The sequence below is a fragment of the Schistocerca serialis genome, chromosome 2, assembly GCF_023864345.2.
Source record: "Schistocerca serialis cubense isolate TAMUIC-IGC-003099 chromosome 2, iqSchSeri2.2, whole genome shotgun sequence".
Lineage (NCBI taxonomy): Eukaryota > Metazoa > Arthropoda > Insecta > Orthoptera > Acrididae > Schistocerca > Schistocerca serialis.
In genome coordinates this window covers 1,098,730,098-1,098,747,790 of record NC_064639.1, presented here as the reverse complement: position 1 = coordinate 1,098,747,790, position 17,693 = coordinate 1,098,730,098, and the positions used below count along the sequence as shown (strand labels likewise).

The window sequence follows — 17,693 nt, the reverse complement described above, 5'->3', positions numbered from 1 at the left end:
TTAATCGTGTAGGATTGGAAAGCGTTTGTAGGGGAAGGAATATGTTATTGGGGAATACGGGATAGGCAGTAGGGATAAGAGAGGAGAAACATTAATTGGGTTCTGCAAAATTTGAAATGGTAATAGCGAATACCATGTTTAAGAATCACAAGAGGAGGAGATATACTTCGAAAAGGCTCGGAGGCACGAGAAGACTCCAGTTGGGTTACATCCCGGTCAAAGAAAGATTCCGAAATCAGATTTCGGTTGTAAGGTGTACCCAGGAGAACATACATACTCAGATCACAATTTAGTAATGATGAAGAGTAAACAATACCCCAGAATAATCAATTTGGAGGGAAGTGGGATACTGAAGTAATGAGGAATGACGAGATGCGTTTGATGTTCGCTAAGAATGTGGATACTGCGATGGTAAGGAATATCACGGTAAGCATTTCAATTCAGGAGGAGAGGACATCTGTAAAAATAGTAGTCACATGTGTTGAACAGACTAATATAGATCGAGGGATGGTAACTGCCAAGAAATCTATAATAACAGAGGAATTACTATAACTGATCGACGAAAGTAGGTGGTACAAACATATAGGAATACAGCAATAGAAATCCATTAGAAATGAAATTAATAAGAAGTGGAATCAGTCAAGGGGAAATGGCTGCAGGAAATGTTTAAAGAAATCGGAGAAGAAATGATCTTCGGAAAGACTGACTTGGCATATAGAAAAGTCAAACGAACCTTGGGTGAAATTATAAGCACCGGTGGTAACATTAAGACTGCAGTGGGAAAGCCCCTGCTAACGCAGAGGAGAGATCGGATACGTGGAATGTGTATACTGAAGGTCTCTGTGAGCGGACGACTTACCTGATAACGAGATAGGATATGAAAGTGGAGTCGGTATGGAAGACATGGAGGATCCAGTTGAAGTTTCCCGGCTTGGGGCACTTTCACAGTTCAGTTAATTACGCTCAAAAGTCAATTTATTGAACCCTCAGTTTATGTTCACAGATATAAGTTCTGGGTCCGTTAACAGGCCAAAACAAATAAGAAAAGTCCCTGAAAATAAAGGAATGACTTCTTTGACAACTTAAATTTTTTCGAAAACAACAGAAGTAAATCTCTGCCTGACACTGTCTTCTGAACAGTGCCCTTGGAAACGAAACAGTCCGTCTTCTTAGACGTCATTAGTAGGCATAAAATTAAACTGCCTGCTGCTCACCGGGCGAGGGTAGTTATATCCGCATGGCGGATGACTGCCAGGTGGCTATTGGTCTAGCGATGTGGCCTCGGAGTGTCTGAGGAAAATAGATTGGCGGATGCAGCAAATTGTCCAGAGATGTGGCCGCTTCTACAGCTTTTGCGCGCGCACTCTGAACTAACCTGCTTGATACAGGTCAGGCGAAGTTCGGTTGACTTCGGTCGGTGCGCCTGCGGAACTGGAGCGACGACCCGCATAGCGGTGCTACGTTGCGGGTTGTCGGCTTCGCGGGAGACCCCGGAAACACGCCACCAGTGTCAGAATTTAAAAGGGTCTGGTAGATTATTTCTATAGGGCCGTGTAGATCACACGAAACTTTTACAAATCTCTATTACCGAATTCGGCAACTACCGTATTCAGATCTGTTACAAACAAAGCATGGTGGTGTAACCAACTAAGTTCAGTTATCTGAAGGAAAATCTGTAACGGATCTGATGATACATAAGAAAAATAAAAAATAAAAAAAATTTACATCATTAACAGACAGGCACATTAGCGATACATACAATAAAATAATCTGATTGAGGTATCAACGTCAATATTATACATGTGTTATAGAGTAAGCGCTGGTGATGGCCTGAAAAGTCTGATATTTATTCAAATAACTGAGGTCAGCAGAGGGCACTGTAGTTAGGACATATGAGTAATCTGTATTGTCAGTTTAATAGTTAAAATGCAGTATACGTAGTTATTAATTAAAATAACTTCAGATAGGATAGTGAGTGTCTGACAATGAAACATGTACACACCAGCTGCGACATAGTAGCGTATATGAACAGTGATCCAATACTGTCAAATGTTTTTTATTCCAGTCTTTGATCACAATATCAATTCTTTTGACGATGACCGATTTCAGTCAGTAATGACCATCCTCAGATCTACAATATAAAAATATATACAACTAGTGAGCAGCATGTCTTTCACCACAATACAGCATTACGTATCACAATATACTATCATATAACCAGGGAAATGTTCAGATAAAATACGGTGAAACGTACCTTTTTTACAGCACGTCCTAAAGTGAATAAGACCCGTAATGGCATCGTCAAAACATATAAATATACTCAGCACAGCATCGTCACATAGATCTGAAATAAGGTGTAGAATAGATCACATCGTCCACACGGTAATTTCTGCAACTGACTACTAAAGTACAGTAGCTACCAGAAATAAATTTGCTTACATCGTACATAGATGTCGCTACTGTGGGGTTAGATGAAGTCATCATTTACGTAAGAAATATAATTTGATAATAACACATTAGATCAAATACATGTAGCAGACTTTTGAATACAGATAACTATTATAGAAACGAAATGCGATACAGTATGGGTAACTGCATTCGTCTTTTACTATATCACAATTTGTTTCTATAATATTTATCTATATTTAAAAGTCTGCTACATGTATATATTTTTATATTGTACATCTGAGGATGGTCATTACTGACTGAAACCAGTCATCGTCAAAAGAATTGATATTGTTATCAAAGACTGGAATAAAAAACATTTAAAACATGTGGTGACATACAATCGGCGGGATTAGATTCACCCTTAAGATCCACATAGAAGGTGCTAATAATAATAATTGGAAGCTTCTCTCCTGGCAAAGTAAACCACACAGTTGTGTAAAAGCCAGTATAAAAAGTTTAAAAATAACATCACATTTATAAATCGAAACCTTCCAGCATGACAAAGCAATTAAATAATAACCGTAAGTGTAGGTAATTAACGAAAGTGTGAAAGTTAGTTAAAAAGTCGGTGGTTGGTAACACACCCGTAGAGGAATTTCAATGGCGCTACCCCGTAGCTTCTGTGTACGAAGGCCGTGCGGGTTAGCCGTGCGGTCAGGGGCGCCTTGTCACGGTTCGCGCGGCTCTCCCCCATCGGAGCTTCGAGTCCTCCCTCGGGCATTGGTGTGCGTGTTGTCCTTAGCGTTAGTTTAATTAGTGTGTAATCCTAGGGGAAGACGATCTCAGCAGTTTGGTCCCATAGAACCTTACCACAAATTTCCAATTTTCTGTACGAAGTTCTTGTGGCTGAACTTGGGTCAGAAGGCCCAGTCTCCTCGCCGCTGGTGGAAGGCGCACAGAACCGCACGCCAAGCTGCTAGGAGCTCGACGCTGCTCAAACTAGTAGGTTTCTGCATATATCAAAATCAGCATTCAGGTTAAAAACATTCCGTTCATTCAGCAATAACTCCGGCTACCGTTTTCTGTGTACAAACGTTTCCGTATATTCGAGTAGGTTCAGTAGCTGTCCCGTTGGTGCCTTATGCAACACTTTCTTCTTATCCTCTCCTTTTCCTGCCGCATGTTTTTCTTTATCCAAAAGTGTAAAAGCGCTGTTATTTCGGCAATATTTTTTCCCTCTAAAGCGAGCCTCTAAATTACTTGTCTTCCGACCCATATAGACTTTGTCACAGCTCCGACAGTTTATCTTGTAAACATCAGATTCTATATATTTGTTACTGTTGTTGCCACCCTCGTGACGTAGCCTAGAAACAACTGTACCTTTCGTTTAAATCCAATTTTTACCTCAACTTTTTCTGAAAGCTAGTGCAATTCTGTCAATTGTAAATGTGAAATCCTGCCACCCTAAGGAGCATAAATGGGCATTCTCAGAGCCATGATCAACGAAATGCTAAAACTACCTTTCACCCCTAACGACGAAATGGAAGAATAAGTGCAGTCACAAAATACTGATAAGGAGAAAACAACAGATCCAGCGGGCAAGATGTTTGTTGCTATATCATAAGATTGTGCATTTTCCAACGGCATTGCACAAATATTTAGAATCTGGTGTCTACAAGATCAACTGCCAAAAGAGTCACACAGGAAGACAGGAAGGAGTTCAAGACTCATTTTAGACAGAATCAAAATAAGATTTTTTGGATAAAGATAAACGTACCGTGGAAAACATAGAGGATAATGTGGAAGTGTCGCATAAGGTACCAAAGGGGCAATTACTGAACCTACTTGTAAAAATGGAGATTTATGTACACAGAAAACGGCAACCGGAATTACTGCTGAGTGAACCGAATGAGTTTAACCTGAGTGCTTATTTTGATGTATTCAGAAACCTACTAGTTTGAGCAACATCGACCGCCGCAGCAGCTTGGCGTGCGTTTGTGTGCGCCGGCCACCAGCGGCGAGAGACTGCACCTTCTTCTGCGAGTTCCGCTACAGGAAAACAAGAACTTCGTGCAAAGAAGTCACGAGGTAGCGCCGTTGAGATTCCATTTCGAATGTGTTATCGATTACTAACATTTTAACTGACAGTCACTGTTTCGTTAATTACTTACACTTATGGTTATGGTTTAATTGTTTTGTCATGCTGGAAGGTTTCGATTTATAGAAGTTATTTTGTTTTTAAGCTTTTCATACTGCTTGTACACAATTGTGTGTTTTTCTTTGCCAGGCGGAAAGCTTAACATTATTATTATTTGCACCTTTTATGTGGATTTTAAGTATGTGTCTAATTCCACCCATTGTATGTAAGCACATGTTTTGTTGCCATCGGCTCATTTTCCTGTGTGAAGAAATTTTTAATTAATGACTACGCATTCTGCATTTTGACTATTAAATTGACCTTACTGATTACTCATGTGCTGTAGCCCTCTGCTGGTCTCAGTTATTTGTATAAGCATCAGACGCATCCAGGTCATCACCAGCGCTTACTATGTGCCACATGTATAATTATGACGCTGATACCTCAATCAGAATATTTTACGGTATGTATGTCTGATATGCATTGCCGGTTAATCATTTAAATATATTTTTTTTATTTTTCTCGTATATCACTATCTGAACATAGCTGCTACACCACCCTTTTTTATTTGTGACAGACCTGAGAATGGCAGAAGCAGATATCGGTAATAGTGAAACATAAAAGTTTTGTGTGATAAGACGGTGTTTACAAATAAAGTGCCACAAAATGATCGCAGAGTCATTTACAGACTTTATGTCTTCAGTTGATAGCCCCGGTAGGCTCGTGATCAAATGAAGCAGAATGGGTAGATAACATTCCACCCCAATTTATCAAATCATTGGCGGAAACGGCTAGTGAAGCTGGTGTATAAGATCTATAAGACTTTTATCCATAATGGATGCAGCTGAAGTCCATGACTGTTTCTTTATAGGGCGTAGAATAATAATTGGTATCAATCACCTGGTAGCAATTATTATTCTACTCTCTATGAAAAAGCGACATAGCATCAGTTTTTCGGAAAGACATCATGCACACAATTTCGAAGATAGTCAGCACAGATAGGTGCGATAACTATCGCACCATCAGCTTAATATCTCATGCATCTAAGCTGCTGACAAGGGAAACGTAGAGAAGAATGAAAAGGAAAGCTGCACATCTGTTAGATGACGATCAGATTCACTATAGGAAACGTAAGGACACCAGAGAGGCAGTCCTGACTTTCATTTGATAATGGAAGTAACAATAAAGAAAAATTGAGATACTTTCATAGGATTTGTCGATTTAAAAAATTCATTCGACAATGTGAAATGATGCGAATGTTCGAAATGTTCAGAAAACTCGGAGTTACATACGGGGAAAGACGGGTAATATATGTACAAGAGCCGGGAGGGAACAATGGAATTAGAAACCCAGGAACGAAGTGCTCGTATTAAAAAGGATGTAAGACAGAGATCCGGTCTTTCGCCCTAACTCTTTAGTCCATACGTCGATGATGGAACGACGGAAATTAAAAAGAAAAAAGTTCAAGAGTGCGTCTGAAATTCAGGTTGAAATGAAATCTGAGATAAGATTCGCTGATGACATAGCTATCCTCAGAGAAAGTGATGAAAAATTAGAGGAGCCGATGAATCTAATACTCAGTCTAATCAATACAGAATGTGGATTGCAAGTAAACCGGAAGGAGACAAAAGTAATGAGAAGTAGCAGATATGAAAATAGCTAAAAACCTACAATCATATTTAATGGTCACAAAGTATACGAAATTAAACAATTCAGCTACCTCGGGAGCAAAATAACCATGACGGACTAACAACGGACGACATAAAGAGCAGGAAATCACACGCAAAGAAGGCATTTCTGGCCAAGAGCAATCTGCTGGTATCAAATATAGGCATTAACATGAGGAAGAAGTTTCTGAGAAAAAGTTTGGAGGACAGGGATGTATACTAGTGAATCATAGTCAGTTCGAAAACCGAAGCCGAAGAGAATCGAAACTTCTGCGACGTAGGGCTGCGGAAGAATGTTGAAAATTTGGTGGACTGGCAAGGAATGAAGACGTTCTCCGCAGAATCGGCGAAGAAAGGAAAATTGGGAGAACACTGATAAGAAGTACAAACAGAATGACAGGACATGTGTTAAGGCATCAAGACATAACCTCCTCATTACTAGAGGGAACTGTGGACGGTGAAAATTGTAGGGAATACAGAGGTCGGAATACATCCAACAGATAATTGAGGACGTTCCGTGCAAATGATACTCTAGAATGAAGAAGACGGGAAAAACGAAACGTACCTATTGCGTTCAACTGCTTCTCCAAAACTCTCGCCACCTCCGAAAAATTTCTTATTTCTGTTCCCTGATCGTTAATTCAGTTTCCAGATTTCTCATAGGTTTCCCTCACAGCTTGCTCAGTGAACAAATTGAATAATATCCCTGACTTGTACTCCCTTCCCGTCTTCCCCTTCACCATTTGCTGATAGCTATTCGCCGTGCATGTCAATGTTCAGTTACATAGGTTGTCGCAGTACTCTCAGCCGCAGGCTCGTAATTGACCATTAGCGTTTGTCCCTGTAATAAATTTGAGTTTGGAAATTTCAAACGTTCTAACAAGGGGAGGTCACCAATTGTGAAATTCAGATTCGACTCATAATGCGCATAATAAAAGCTCATGGCCAGAGGTGTAATGCGGCAAAGCACCAAGATGCACTTCTCAGCCGTTGTCGAGAAAATCGACAGTTAAAAGTAACCGTTGCGGAGAAATACTCTCTACGATGAATGATTTACCTACAGCGTCGTGGCGCAGCAGTAAGCGCGCGGGTTCGTAATCCGAAGGTCGCCGGATCGAATCTCGCGCCATACAGCCTTTTTTATTATTAGTTTTTTGTCATTCGAACATTAATGAATTGCTTATGCATGTTGGTGAAGGCGGATCGCTCTCCAATTGTACCGCCTCCATTTTCCCGTTTGTTTAACAGGGTGTACCAAAGCTCTCTCGTCTGCACTGATTTTCGACGATGTTATAAGTTGCGCTAGGGACCGCATCTACATTCTTTCGAAGTTAGCAGGCAACTACGCTGTTACTCGGCGGCTCGTTTCGGCCCATTCGACATCTGTCCTTCAAGTGTAACGAGCGAGTAACGAAGTTTATATTTCATACCTGCCACAGCAAATTTATGTTCGTGGGGTCTCTATTCTAACTCGGACGTTTGACTTACGCTATACGTATTCGTTTCGGAATATCGTTTCTACGTCTTCCGTTAACTATACGTGGTTAACATTATGAAGACAATTAATAACATTTGTGAAATACAAACATAATGATGTTCCAAGTCGCCAGTTTTTCCACGACAAACGACTTTCAACAACTTATTATATGCATAATTGTTGCAACTGATTGCCGGGAATTATATATATATATATATATATATATATATAAAACTAATAATAAAAAATTGCATGGCGCGAGATTCGATCCAGCGACCTTCGGTTTACGAACCCGAGCGCTTACCGCTGCGCCACGTCGCTGTAGAAAATTAGTCATCGTAGAGAGTATTTCAAAGCAACGGTTTCCTTTAGCTGTCGATTTTCTCGACAACGGCTGAGAAGTGCATCTTGGTGCTTCGCCACATTACACCTCTGGCCATGAGCTTTCATTATGCGCAGTATGAATCGAATCTGAATTTCACAATTGGCGGCCTCCCCTTGTAAGTGCAAAATCACAAATTTTCCAAGGGAATCAAATACAATTTATGATTTTCACGTGACTTATTTGTATCCAAGAGACTCAGAAGGTATTCTGATAGCATAGAATATATCGCCAGCCTCATCACTGCAAAAAATAATGAGGCACATTAGAAAATAAGTAAGGCATTGTGAACGATCTAGGCACTACACCACGGAAAGCCCACCCGGATGCTAGTGCGTGTTGAAACGCCCGCTTTCCGAACGGCGAGGCGGCCGGCCCCGGTTCGAATCCGCCTGGCGGGATAACCGGGAGACCCGGTATGCCAACCGGATTGGACGTGATTTTTAGGCGGTTTCCCAATCTCACTGGGTCAATACCGGAGTTCTACCCATGTTCCTCCTCAGTAGCACGACACGTAAATGTTTAGAAAACTTTCTTACATTTATCAGCAGAATTAACTCAAAGAGCAGACAGATGGTGTTCACTATTTCAGTCCTAAGGAGTGAACAGGAGGCTGATGACCTTAGACGTTTTGTGTCCTTAAACACATAATCACTAGCAGCAGCGGTACCTCTTTACTGACTGATTGTAAGTGACGGTTAGGAAGGTTTTGTTTCAGCTGCCATTAATTCTGAAGCTCTACATTTGATTTGTGATTATACAAATCAAGAGATACAGCTATAATGTTTTAAATGGTGGAACTGTGGTCTACAAAAACGTTTTCTGTCCCCTTACATTTTTTGCAGGAGTACAATAACACTAAATTCAATAGAAACATCTTTCGTTGTTGACTTCTGTTCTTAGTACAACTCCCTTTTCGGGATCAGATGTTGCGAGGTTCACTGCATAGCTCCGTGTGCTATTGAGGAAGAAAAGACTTTTCATAATATTTCCCAGAAAAATGTCTTTCGTCTGCACACTTCTTCAACTTCTTTTTACAATTTTTGAAACACACTTCATCTTCTTCCATTCCTATTATGTTTCACTGACACAATCAAAGCATTACATGATCTCTGCCTACCACCCAATTAGTGCATCAACTAAATGGAGGAGGTTTTGACGCACGCGACGTGATATTTTGATCAGACAGAATTGGCATATTATAAGCGAGGCGGAACAGTTCAAGTTCCTAGGCGTTCGGATAGATAATAAGCTTTTGTGGAAAGCCCATGGTCAGGATCTTGTTCAGAAACTAAATGCTGCTTTATTTACTATTAGAGCAGTATCTGAAATAAGTGACATTTCAACACGAAAAGTAGTTTACTTCGCATATTTTCATGCGCTTATGTCGTATGGTATTATTTTTTGGGGCAATTCTTCTGAGTCAGAAAGGGTATTTTTGGCTCAAAAACGGGCAGTTCGAGCTATATGTGGTGTAAGTTCGAGAACGTCTTGTCGACCCCTATTCAATAGACTTGGAATTCTGACATTGCCCTCAAAGTATATATTTTCTTTAATGTCGTTTGTTGTTAGCAATATTAGCTTATTCCCAAGAGCTAGCAACTTTCACTCAGTTAATACTAGGCAGAAATCAAATCTGCATGTGGAATGCACTTCCTTGACTCTTGTGCGGAAAGGAGTGCACTATTCTGCTGCATCCATTTTCAATAAGCTACCACAAGAACTCAAAAATCTTAGCAGTAGCCCAAACGCTTTTAAGTCCAAACTGAAGAGTTTCCTCATGGCTCACTCCTTCTATTCTGTCGAGGAGCTCCTGGAAGAGCTGAAAAATTAAGCAAATTCCAGTGTTACATTGTTGATTTTCTTTATTTAAACTTACGAATTGTCGCCTGAATACGTTTCTTGTATTTCATTTCATCTGTTTCTACTGTCGTGTTATAATTTCATGTATTGACTCGTTCCATGACCATGGAGACTTCTCCTTAATTTGGTCCCACGGAACAATAAATAAATATATAAATTTCAGAGGGAAGAACCGCTTGACACAAACGTCATATACCATCTAGTGATGAATGTTTTAAACATTTTCTCCACGATTTAGGATTTGGAACAAGTATAGGGGCATGAAACTGAGTGCCAAAAACACAATAGCACAGAAAACGAATTTTGTGAAAGGCGGAGTGTGTGACATTTCCACTCTTCAGTTAATGTCTACAATGCTGGAGAACCACTCTTCAGTTAATGTCTACAATGCTGGAGAAGGACACGCTGGAACCACTCACACGAGAATCTCGTAGAATTTATATATTCATACGATAAAAATATTCTCAAAATGTGGGCTGCACTCCAATTAGTCTATTATTATCCGAACTCGTACTTTAATTGTTGACTGACACAGTTTTGCAATAGTTTAATGATTCTCGCCCCATTGTACATGATTGCATGACACTCAGTTCCCGTCCACGTATACGAGCGTAACGTCGAGACGCGGATGTACGTAGTCTCGACGACACGATTAAAAAAGTGAATTTTTAGCCACTAGTGAAATATTTTTATCTAGCCTATACTTTTTCTTGCATTACTGTTTCCTATTAAAGCACCAAGTCTACGCGTGTTCACATCTCCCAAAAATCTCCATGATACAGGTACGAATATGAGTCAGTAAATAAGTCACAAACATGAGAATGCCGCAAGTCGCAAACATCAGAACCCCGCATGTAGTTTTAAATGGTTCAAATAGCTCTGAGCACTATGGGACTTAACATCTGAGGTCATCAGTCCCCTAGACTTAGAACTACTTGAAACTAACTAACCGAAGGACATCGCACATATCAATGTCCGAGGCAGGATTCGAACCTGCGACAGTAGCGGTCGATCGGTTCCAGACTGAAGCGCCTAGAACCGCTAGGCCACACAGGCCGGCATAGTTTTAAATTTCTCACCTATACGTATCTTGAAGGATGCAGCTTATGTCGTGTGGAACGTAGCCGATACACATTGTTCCGCGGCCAATGATTCCTCTACATCTACATATATACTACGCTAGGCACCAAGCGGTGCGTGGCGTATGGCACAATACGCGCCAAAGTCATATTTCCCCCTGTTTGTTCCACTCGCGGATCGCGCGAGGGAAAAAAACGCTGTCTGAACGCCCCAGTACTAGCTCCAATTTCCCTTATCTTTGAATGGTGATCACTGGGCCAGTTGGAAGTTGGTGGTAATAATATATGCTCTACATCCTCGGCGAAAATCGGATTTCGGAATGTAGTGAGCAGCCCCTTCCGCTTAGCACGCCGTCTGTCTACAAGTGTGTCCCACTTCAAACTTTCTATGAGATCTGTAACACTCTCGCGGTGGCTAAATGTACCAGTCACGATCTTGCCGCTCTTCTGTGGACCTTCTCAATCTCTTGAATCAGATCCAACTGGTAGGGGTCCCATACAGAAGAACAATACTCTAAGACTGTACTAACTAACGTATTGTAAGCTATTTCCTTTGTTGAAAGACTGCATCGCTTCAGGATTCTACCAATAAACCGCAATTTGGAGTTCGCCTTGCCCGTTATTTGTGTACTCTGATCATTACATTTGAGATAATTTCGAACAGTCACACCCAGATACTTGACGGATGTTACCGCTTCCAACGACTGGGCATTTATTTTGTACATTAATGGGGATTTTCGCCTTGTTATACGAAGTAGGTTGCACTTACTAATATTGAGAGGTATCTGCCATTCTTTATGCCACGCATTTATTTTCTGCAAATGCTCACTGATTTGTTCACAACTTTCGTGTGAGACTATTTTTCTGTATACTACAGCATCATCGGCATACTGGGGCACACTTGAAGTTACTCTTGTTTGTGTTGAAGTCACCCCGTTCAGGACGACATACTGCTCCCTGTCTGTTAGAAAACTATCTATCCAACCGAATATGTCATGGGATAGACCGTAAGCGAGCACTTTTTGAAGCAAGCGACAGTGCGGAACTGAATCGAACGCCTTTCGAAAGTCGAGAAAGTCGAGAATTCCTCATCTGCAGTCAGATCATCTAGAACTCTATTTCGTGAAACTTTTTGTTCAGCTGGATACAGGAATTCAGCAAAGTACAAGAGACTCACAAATAAGGAGCGTCGTAGCCGCCTTGCTTATGCAGTGATGGCATACTGTTTTCCCGTTGCAGTAAGTTAAGGAACCAAATAAACTTTTTATTTTCCGGGAGATGGTTCAAATGGCTCTGAGCACTATGGGACTTAACTGCTGTGGTCATCAGTCCCCTAGAACTTAAAACTACTTAAACCTAACTAACCTAAGGACATCACACACATCCATGCCCGAGGCAGGATTCGAACCTGCGACCGTAGCGGGCGCGCGGCTCCAGACTGTAGTGCCTAGAACCGCTCGGCCACCCCGGACGGCTGTATTTTCCGGGAGGTCACTCGTTATACGAAAACACTGCCACAAGATTTCTATACTGCAATATTTTAACGCCTTGTCGAATGATGAGTGTTAATTTTACAAAGGGAGTATGCTGAAAAGAAAGGTAAATTTCAGACTGGTACACGCGGTTCTGGTGTCTCGATCCCAGTTTGTGACTTATTTATTTACTCATTTTCGTAATTATTAATCGACAGGACACGACACGCATATTCGAAAGGCTACATTATTTATGTAACATTTAGCATACATTATTCCCGATCGAACATGTACATCTGACATCACAATAACGTCTTTTAGCATGATTAGGACTTCATTATTCAGACGCGAGCATATCTCAACGTTCACTACTTTAGAACCATAGCTCGTGTCCTCGACAATTACAATTCGCGCTTTCAGACGAAGAACGGTATTGATGAGGGGAGCAAACACAGGTGTGACCATACACTTACGAATGCCAACAAAACTTGATAATAATAAGCAAACGTAAGCTGCGCCAGATTTTTTGTGTGCTACGCCACTGGGAGCGAATGAGCAGTAATGGTAGCGACCCATTTGCAGGCCATAATGCAGTCCGGCTCGCCGACCGCGCCGTGGGCCATAATCGACCGCGAGGAGTCGATCCTGCGCGGGCTGCGGCTGGCCGAGGCGGTGGGCTGCCCGCACACCAAGGCGGAGATGCCGTCCGTCATCGACTGCCTGCGCCGCAAGAACGCCACCGAGCTCGTCAACAACGAGTGGGGCACGCTCGGCATCTGCGAGTTCCCCTTCGTGCCCATCATCGACGGCGCCATCCTCGACGAGACTCCCCAGCGCTCGCTGGCCGCCAAGAACTTCAAGAAGACCAACATCATGATGGGCAGCAACACCGAAGAGGGGTAACAATCAGCTATTACTCCCTACGCTTTTACCATCAAATTGCAAGATCTCTGTGAGTGACGTATCTGGGGCATTGGTCTGGGCACCGTTTCCATAGGGGCGGAGTTCATATATTTGTGGTAGGCGAAAACAGTGGGGAATGGTTACAGAAGTAGGTAAAAAAGAGAAGGAGGTAGGAGGTTGGCGAGAGAGGAAAAAGAAAAGCAAGAAGTGTTAGGGGTCACTAAATCGGGAAGGATCGGAGATGTCTGAATGAAAATTACAAAATCAAGATTGGAATGTGTTGATAAACTGTTCCACAAGTTCTGCTGCCCTGTGGCACGAAACACTTAAGACTTGTTTACGACTTCTAGGTTAAGGTAAATGAGCCAACGCAACTAAAGCGTATGTACTACATTTTATCTTTGTAGTTTATCGCGCCTTTTCATAGATCCAATATATAAAAATGAAAGTGGAATGACATTGCTGGAAGCAATTGGACTACTTGTTTATTGTATTTGGAACAACATCATACACTATAGATTTACTGAATGTCTATTCTAACAATACCGGTTCCCGTGAGATCACCGAAGTTAAGTGTTGTCGGGCGTGGTCGGCACTTGGATGAGTGACCATCCAGCCGCCATGCGCTGTTGCCATTTTTCGGGGTGCACTCAGCCTCGTGATGCCAATTGAGGAGCTACTCGAGCGAATAGTAGCGGCTCCTGTCAAAGAAAACCATCCTAACGATCGGGAGAGCGGTGTGCTGACCACACGCCCCTCCTATCCGCATCCTCTGCTTCAGGATGACACGGCGGTCGGATGGTCCCGATGGGCCACTTTTGGCCTGAAGTCGGAGTGCTTTATTCTAACAATACCACCACTTGAAAAGTGGATTAGAAATCAGATTAATAATGTTGCTCACGCAGCATATGTTCGCTTTATCGGGCAACAACAAAACTATTGACTGTGGATGGTATCGTCAGAATCGAAATAATGAGGTCACTGTAGAGAAGTCATTAATTTGGCACTTATCTTGAATGGATTCCCACGTAGATTTCATCGAAGTCGTTACGGCTCATTTTGTTGACTCTAGGGTGATTCCGCTTTGGCTGCTAGAAGGTCCGGATCTGTATTTTAGCAATATTTGAAGACCTAACAAATGCGTTTTTCAGGAAGTTCTTAATGATCAAACAGTACCAGATCAGAACAAAGGCATGGTAGAAATAATTTTTGACTTGGTGTTTACGATCCACATTTTTAATAAACTTCTTGTAAATTCACATATACTTCTTCTTAATTGTCACTTCATAAAGAAAACAGTTTTGTATCAATCTTCACATATTTAATTTCCACTTTAACCAAACACAAGACTTGACTGTTCTTTTACAAAGTGAAATAACAACATAACTTCTACAAAGTGAAACAAAGACTGCTCTGTGCGCATTCACGCCAAAACGATTACAAGTAAGTCAAAGATTATGAAAGTCTCACAGAAATGAATACACACAAGAACAATGTCACTGTAATATATCGATACATCGGAGTACCTATACATTAATAAAACCAAATGTGAATATTGTCACAAAAATATGTCTGCTACTTCGCAGAAAAGTAGTTCAATATTACTGGTATCGGGAACTGGTGTTGGAGTGCCGTAATGGTCACGTAAATAATGAACCATTACACAATCTTTCACTGAATTGTAAAGTAATATTGATCTCAATAAACGAAAAAAACAGGCCAAACATCGATGTGGTGTTAACCAAACCGATCGTGGTTGGGGGGATGGGGTAGTTTTCCGCTCGGAAGGTAGCGATTCTCAAAATCGTAGTTTCACTGGGCGGCAGTTACCCGATGTAAGCTACTGAATCTACAGAATAAATACCGACACTCCATTCATTATTACATGGTCTGTTCACATTAATTAAGTGTTAACTTCACAGTATTTCACGGTAACCTTGGCGGTAAACAGTATGCCTCAATTGCGTTCCTGCCTTAGCTACAATATAAGGGGGAAGGCGCGTCTCCATGCCCGTTATTATTCCACGAGACAGTGGTATAGCTGCTGAGAGTATCATAAAAGGTTGGGATCATATATACTAACCTGCAACGGTCAGCGTTACGTAAGTCAGGGGGCGAAATTCGAGACAATGTAACTATATATGATCCATGGTAAAGCCAAGGAGCGTGTTTAATAAATTGGTCGCTTGAACTGTAGAAAGCGTACGCCGTCACCTTCAGTTCGCAAGGCTTCAATACGAACTGTCTTTCACTGAAGTAAGCACGAGCTACTAGTACACTTAGAGATTTCAGGCTATAATACATTTGAATGGTAATATACTTTCCCAGGTATCTTCCTGACAAAAGCAAACCTAGGCATTATTCGAGGGTGCGCTTACACGTGTGTGCCTTGCGGCTAGTCGTCGTGCGGCTGTGCTTTCCCCACGCGCAAGGAGAGAGACGTATCTCCCCGTCTGGTGGGGAGACCCCTGCGCATCTGAGCGCACAATTCAGAGGCCTGGACAACTTTACACCGGTGGATGCACCGCCGCCTCTACGTGCAACGGTTGCGCATACCTTATACCCACAGAAAGTGGCACAACTGTAAACATACCTGTAATGCCGACGTGGAGGTGCCCGCATAATGTTCCTGATGTGAGAGAATAGCCCCAAACATCAGCTGATTGTTAATTTTAAGTGGCTGAGGTTCAAAGTTAATGTTAGATCCACAATTCCAGTTTTCGATGTTTAACAATTTTGAACTGGACGTCAGCGGAACACGCTGTAGTATATGTAAGGAATGACAAAATAACTGACATATTTATGTGTCATCATCAGATCCATAGATTGTTTATTTAACGTTGTTGGCACTTGTGAAAGAGTTGCCAAGGACGTTAGTTTCTCAACCCATGGATCTGATGACATAATACAGGAAAGAATTTTTCATGAAATTGTAATGAAATCCAGACCTTTAGCTGGTTACAGGCGTTGATAAATACCAACGGGTACAGTTGAAAAACGTATACCCTGACCGGGACTCGAACCCAGGACCTCCTGCTTACATGGCAGACGCTCTATAGCACGCTCCCCGTGAGACACATATTTCCAACTTTGTCCACAAACTACATTTGTAGCGCCCCTGCCCACTATACTCATTACTCGCAGCATTGTAATTTCATTCTTCGAGAGTTGCAAGATCACCAACGGTATCTGTATAGATACCAGCATCATATAGAATTTTTCATATTTTTGCGTGAACTGGAGCACAAAACTTTCCTTGTATACCACTTCAAAATGGCTAACCGGCAGCCAATGCAATGGTGATAGCTTGTTTTAATAGTAAAATGTGACGATGATGCGAAGATGTCTTTAGAAAGAATAGCCGGTCAAATTATACACCACATGTACGCTGCCTAAATGTGTTGACCGAAAACTTTCGTTCATGAAGTATACGGGGGCTGCTGAGTGCCATGATTCCATCACGTTCATAATGAATAAGGTAATAAACTATACAACTACAGGCAACAGCCAATCAAATCAAACCTATTTTAATGTCTCTTTAGAGTAACTGTGTAATTTGAGTTACCTGTTTTTGTGTTCATTATCCGCCACAGAATATTGTCCGAAGATTAGATTTATGCGTCTCTCCACTGTAGCCTTTCCTCTGAAAGCATTTTCATCTTGGCCTATTCTACAACATACATCGATTTGAACTTGCTGACTGTGTCCAAGGCTTGTTCTACCTCTCAAATTTTTACCCAACCACTTGCCTCTACTACCAACTGACGATTCCTTGATGCCTCAGGATGTGTTCTCGCAAGCGATACCTTCTTTTAATTATATTTTACCGTAAACTTCATTTCTACACAATGCCATTGAGTGTCTCCTCATTGAGCATTCGATCTACCTATCTAATCTTCAACGTATGTCTGTAGCTCTCAGTTTCGAAAATGTGTATTCCCTTCTTGGTCCACATTGCACTACTGTAGAAGGCTGCAGTTCAAGCAGAGATACTTCAGAAAAAGACTTTCAACACTTAAATTTATGCTGCACATTATAACATTTGTCTTTTTCAGAAACTCCATTTCAGCTCTTCCTAATCTGCGTTTTACATCCTCCTTTACGTTGTACACTAGTAGCGATATTCATCTACTACTTTTACTGTCTCATCGCCTGATTTAATTCGACTACATTCCTGTGTCCTTATTTTCTACATCTACATCTACATTTATACCCCGCAAGCTACCCAAAGGTGTGTGGCGGAGGGCACTTTACATGCCACTGTCATTACCTCCCTTTCCTTTTCCAGTCGCGTATGGTTCGCGGGAAGAACAACTGCCGGAAAG

General features: G+C 41.6%; 1 protein-coding gene across 1 annotated transcript in view; it reads left to right on the top strand.

Annotated features, from left to right (window-relative positions):
- The window catches only part of LOC126456643 (acetylcholinesterase-like), a 372,833-nt gene that overhangs the window by 20,714 nt on the left and 334,426 nt on the right, over nucleotides 1-17,693 (top strand). Inside the window, exon 4 of the mRNA XM_050092387.1 lies at nucleotides 13,048-13,364. Coding sequence (XP_049948344.1) covers nucleotides 13,048-13,364 — 317 coding nt within the window. The remainder of the gene's footprint in view (nucleotides 1-13,047; nucleotides 13,365-17,693) is intronic.